This window comes from Polypterus senegalus, chromosome 12 (assembly GCF_016835505.1).
Source record: "Polypterus senegalus isolate Bchr_013 chromosome 12, ASM1683550v1, whole genome shotgun sequence".
In the NCBI taxonomy this organism is placed as follows: domain Eukaryota; kingdom Metazoa; phylum Chordata; class Cladistia; order Polypteriformes; family Polypteridae; genus Polypterus; species Polypterus senegalus.
Genome location: NC_053165.1, coordinates 156,715,078 through 156,721,077, shown reverse-complemented (window position 1 = coordinate 156,721,077; position 6,000 = coordinate 156,715,078). Strand labels below are relative to the sequence as shown.

The 6,000-nt window shown below is 40.0% G+C and overlaps 1 protein-coding gene across 1 annotated transcript in view; it reads right to left on the bottom strand.

Moving 5' to 3' along the window:
* LOC120539995 (A-kinase anchor protein 8-like) overlaps positions 1-6,000 on the bottom strand; it is a 39,765-nt gene continuing 33,765 nt past the window's right edge. The window contains 4 exon segments of the mRNA XM_039770421.1: positions 1-793; positions 1,249-1,344; positions 3,181-3,311; positions 4,136-4,229. Of these exon segments, the coding sequence (XP_039626355.1) occupies positions 443-793; positions 1,249-1,344; positions 3,181-3,311; positions 4,136-4,229 (672 nt within the window). The 3' untranslated portion in view covers positions 1-442.

Below are 6,000 nucleotides of genomic sequence, written 5' to 3'. Positions count from 1 at the left end.
TACAGTTTTATCAAATGTTATTTATTTACCAAATCCAACTTTTACACCATCTTTAACCTGTGAAGTGTAAAAACCAAACTGCATTTGAACTTAACAGCGCAGGAAAAGAGAAGGAAAGAGAAGGGGGCAGACAGGGAATGTTTTATATTATAAATATACAGATATTATTCTTTGTTCTCTCTGCCAACAAATTTTTTACCATTAATATTTAAGCACAAAAATCAAAACATAACTTAATGATCAAATAGAAAAGGAGAAATGAAACAAAAAAATTATGTTTAAAGGTTGAACTCAAAATTCATAGCCAAACTGCTACAACAGATGTGCGCTCAGGTAACGACTTGGTGTTTAGCGGACATTTCATTCAGAAGAACAGAAGGAAAAAAAACCAAAAAAAAAAAAACAACAAAAAAAATGATCAAAGATTCAAAAACAGACCAACTTATGGCGTGGGGTTCACAGACTCCACTTCATCGTCTTCAGGGCCATCCTGATCCTCCATTTTTTCTTCAGCAGCCGTCCTCTCTAGCACAGCCGCTTCGCTATCATCACTTGGCTTCAGCAGCTCCGGGCTCTCCTCCGACAGCGGCTCAGTATTCTCTGTTGCCATCTTGTCTGTATCTCCTGCACTGCTCTCAGTCCCTGGGACTTGTGGTGCTCCGTCCTCCTCACCTTCCTTATTTTCCTCTGTGCTTTTCTCACCAGAGGCTCCTGCTTCTGGGCCTGCGGTTGACTCTGTGTGCTCTTCTGCTTTATCATGATCTAGATTCTCATCGGTGAATGGGTCTTCCCCCTGAAACAGAGAAACATTTTCTGTTAAAGTTCTACTTCTAATATCAAGATTTTTAGGACTCCATTTGGTACAACTAACTGTTTTCAAAAACTTTTTAAAACATAATCGGCTACAAAGCTAATAAATGTCTTAACAAAGATCAAATCAAGTTAAAGCCAGTGTCACGGCTTCTAGTCCGAGGAGATCATCAAACTGGACAACTTCTGTGGTATACGACTAGAAAAATCGCAGAGCGCATCAAATTAGAAGACTTGCCAACACAGTTTCACATTCCCAAAGTCCACCAAAAAATTGCTGTGAAACAAAACAAAAGTCTAAACCCATCACAACAAATGTGATTCCATCGGAAAAACTCCAGCAAATTATAAAATGGATTTAGTCCTCTCTGCAATTTAGCAGGCCCAATGACTGACTGATCAGTCAGTCCAAACTCAATAAAACAAAAATGCGTTTACCTTCAGGTATTTCTCCAGCATTTTCACAATATGCTTATTGTTTAGAACACTCTTGGCCACATGAAGGCTTGTTTTCTTGAAGTTATCAGCAATACCCTGAAAAGGAAGGCAGACAAAAAAAAAAAAAATTTACGAATAAACAGAAACAAGAAGAGTAAATGACTGGCAAGTTAGATCTCTTTTTCACTTCATACCCATCACAATGAAATATTTTACCATAAAAAGTAAAACATTTTATACAGTTAAAATGACAAAATAAAAGTGGAATGCAGAGGAGCAGTCATGATGATAATTTAACTTTTTACAGCATCACCCCCTCGTTTGTTTTTAATGCCTCTCTGTCTACGACCCTCTGCATTCTTATGGAATTAAGCTGTGTATGAATTTGGGCTTTTGGGGCAATTTTATAACTTTGGCTATGACAAAGTGCCTTTTCATACTTCAAATTTCTCTCTCATATATATATATATATATATATATATATATATATATATATATATATATATATATATATATATATATATATATATATATATATATATATATACATACAGCATCCGGAAAGTATTCACAGTGCATTACTTTTTCCACATTTTGTTATGTTACAACCTTATTTTAAAATGGATTCATTTTTTTCCTCAGAATTCTACACTCAACGACAATAATGACAACGTTGAAAAAAGTTTACTTGAGGTTTTTACAAATTTATTAAAAATAAAAACACTGAGAAATCCCATGTACCTAAGTATTCACAGCCTTTGCTCAATACTTTGTCGATGCACCTTTGTCAGCAATTCCAGCCTCAAGTCTTTTTGAATATGATGCCACAAGCTTGGCACACCTATCCTTGGCCAGTTTCGCCCATTCCTCTATGCAGCACCTCTCAAGCTCCATCAGGTTGGATGGGAAGCGTCGGTGCACAGCCATTTTAAGATCTCTCCAGAGATGTTCAATCAGATTCAAGTCTGGGCTCTGGCTGGGCCACTCAAGGACATTCACAGAGTTGTCCTGAAGCCACTCCTTTGATATCTTGGCTGTGTGCTTAGGGTGGTTGTGCTGCTGAAAGATGAACCGTCGCCCCAGTCTGAGGTCAAGAGCGCTCTGGAGCAGGTTTTCATCCAGGATGGCTCTGTACATTGCTGCAGTCATCTTTCCCTTTATCCTGACTAGTCTCCCAGTTCCTACCGCTGAAAACCATCCCCACAGCATGATGCTGCCACCACCATGCTTCACTGTAGGGATGGTATTGGCCTGGTGATGAGCAGTGCCTGGTTTCCTCCAAACGTGACGCCTGGCATTCACACCAAAGAGTTCAATCTTTGTCTCATCAGACATGAATTTTGTTTCTCATGGTCTGAGAGTCCTTCAGGTGCCTTTTGGCAAACTCCAGGCGGGCTGCCATGTGCCTTTTACTAAGGAGTGGCTTCCGTCTGGCCACTCTACCATACAGGCCTGATTGGTGGATTGCTGCAGAGATGGTTGTCCTTCTGGAAGGTTCTCCTCTCTCCACAGAGGACCTCTGACAGTGGGGGGAATCGTGACGTCAGGAGTGGGGAGATGGGCAGGGCCCTCCTCATTGTCCTGTATCAATGCTACGCATGCGGAACCGTGGGGGACAGCTAGTCATGAGCAAAAATGCTGGGCAGACCCAGCTGCTCCATCATGTTGGCTAGCAAGGTCTGAACAAGAGTTCTCTGTGATGGAGGCAGGGATGACAGCCACAGACAAATAGGGATTGATTTCTCTATTACAGTTTGGCACTCACAGAAAATAAAGTGAAGTGCACAGATTCTGCTATGATGCCTTAGGTTGACCCCAACTCCCCATTATGACCAATTATGTGTATTTTCTCCATTACCAGTGAAATCATGAAATCAAACCAAAATTGCTCAAAGAGCCTTGACTGATTAAATTTCATATTCCATACGTTACCTTTCGTTTCCAGTTGTGCTCTTGGGATCTCAAGTGCCTCTGCATAGAGTTGAACTGTGCAGGTATAATTTTATCACAGGCCATGCAGTGTGCTGCTTCAATCTTCCTGAAAAAATGTTCCTGTCCTATGTCTGTGGAAAATAAATAAATAAATCTCAAAGAAAACTACTGATGGATGTAAAGCTTCCAGTACCCTTTGGTACAAGTCATGGTTTACAGGCTTTTTAAAAAAAGTTTACATTCCCACCAAATTGTTCCAGATGACAGTGCTTGGAATGGTAATCCTAAACACGTCTGTCCTAGACTTTCTAAGCAGTAAGCAGTAGACAAGGATGCACTTAAAATGGGGAAGAAATACCTTTTATTAACTACATAACAGAGTTTACACTTTATCCTTATCTCAAGTCAACCCAGAGTAGAAGAGAAAAATAGGATTGTGGCTCCTCCATCCCACCTCCCTGACAAGCATAAACACTCTTAGACAGATCACCTTCAACACCTCCCCCCACTCCGATGTCACCCCCCAAGGAAAAAAAAACAAAAAAACAAAACTAAACACTCCATCTTAACCTTGTCATACACAGGACTGGAGAGTTTCAATGTCCTTCACAGTGTTCTGACAGCGCTAGCCTACCAACCATGATGGACATGAGAATAAACCAGGATGGGCTCCACTTCTAATGCAGCCCCAAAGTGCATATGGATGGTGAGGATGATGATGCCAAGTCTTTAACATACAGCACTTGGTCCATGTGTGCCCAAAAGAGAGAATATGATGTCAGGAAACCAGTGCAGCAGCCAACCCTTGCCAAAAATGAGCAGTTGGAATGGAGACAGATATAATTAATGAGACAGGAGGCAGACGAGCCAGATGAATATTAAAATCACACCAGGTAAAGTGAAAAGGTACACTACAAAAAGGCAAGCTGAATGCTTATAGCAAAAGCCAACCTACCTTTAAAGGGATCTTGTTTTGGTAATGGACCCTCCTTTTCTATCTGCTCCTGGCGTCGTTTTAGAACTTTCTTGTTTCTGTTTACTATGTATTCCTAATAGGAGAAACACAATTTATAAAAAGGTTACATTTGAAAAATTAATATGAACTAATATATATGTAGGTGTATTGATCGCACAATTTACCACAGTATACAAAGAATCACATAGAAACATCCATCCGTCCATCATCCAACCTGCTATATCCTAGCTACAGGGTCACGGGGGTCTGCTGGAGCCAATCCCAGCCAACACAGGGCGCAAGGCAGGAAACAAACCCCGGGCAGGGTGCCAGCTCACCACAGGGCATGCACACACATAGACAGGACAATTTAGAATCGCCAATGCATATAACCTGCATGTCTTTGGACTGTGGGAGGAAACTGGCGTACCTAGAGGAAACCCACACAGACGCAGGGAGAACATGCAAACTCCATGCAGGGAGGACCCGGGAAGCGAACCGGGTCTCCTAACTGCGAGGCAGCAGCGCTACCCACTGCGCCACATTGCCGCCCCAAGTAGAAACATTACTCTTACATTTTACACCATCTACTGAACAACCTGCGACTATTGTTGCTTTTTGGTAACTTACCTCATTAATCTTAGAAACACTCATTAACTTCAGCTAAGATGTTTACTACAATATCTCAGATTTTCTTTAAACCAGTCACAAACGATGCTATTCCAGATTAATCATAAAAAGATGTAATGAAGCCACATACAAAAGTAAAAATAAGCAGATAACAGTATCTTTGCAGAGCGAGACCTCCAGCACTTCCTGCAAACAAACATGGCTAATGCTTCAGAGTTCAAACAGAAATACTGCAGGAGCTTATACAGTATCACTCTTCCTAAAATGTGATATTGGTAGCAATTATGAATGTTGTTAAAAAAAAAAAAAGAAATTAAGAACAAAAGGTTTTGAGGTTTACACAGAATTCAGAACTTAATGTCACATTGCAGCAGCTCAAAATTTGCATATTTATTTCCCAGTAAATTTTTTTTTGCAGTCTGTGGACTACTGGAGGGTCCCATAAACTGTACTATGTGCATAGAATGTCGACTAGTGGAGTAATTGTGTCATGCTGAACAAATCCAAATTGCATTATGTAACATCATCTACTGTTGAATTCTGCTATCTACTTGTCATATTTCTATTGCACTATTATATTGAGGATTACTTGTGTTCTGTTCTGTGTATTGTTTTGTATTGACCCCCTCTTTTTTGACACCCACTGCACGCCCAACCTACCTAGAAAGGGGTCTCTCTTTGAACTGCCTTTCCTAAGGTTTCCTCCATTTTTTTCCCTACAAGTGTTTTTGAGGGTTTTTTCTTGTCTTCTTAGTGATTCAAGGCTGGGCCCGTTTAAGCCCATTGTGGCACTTCTTGTGTGATTTTGGGCTATACAAAAATAAATTGTATTGTACTGTAATATATTGTATGCTAGCAATTTTATATATTAGGCTAACAAATACTCATCATTCCAATGCCAATCCACAGAGTTGGATGAATACCAAGTACAAGATACACTAACAGAAACACATTCCTCACTTATTCAAGTTGCCATCTCTGCTTTAAAAGGCTAGCCAGGAAAGTTTAGATGTTTAAAAACTATTGACTTTGCTAATTTGATAAAATACCAATTTGAATACCAGGCAAATAGCACAGTGCTTGATATTGCCCTGACCTACTTAGAAGACAAGTAGATGATTTCTGAATACTGGTTTTGACTTATTCTGGCATTCAAGGCTATTATTCCCACAAAAATTGCAACCAAACTTAAACTTTCAAGGATTTGCTATTTCATTGGCAACGGGATACTTGAT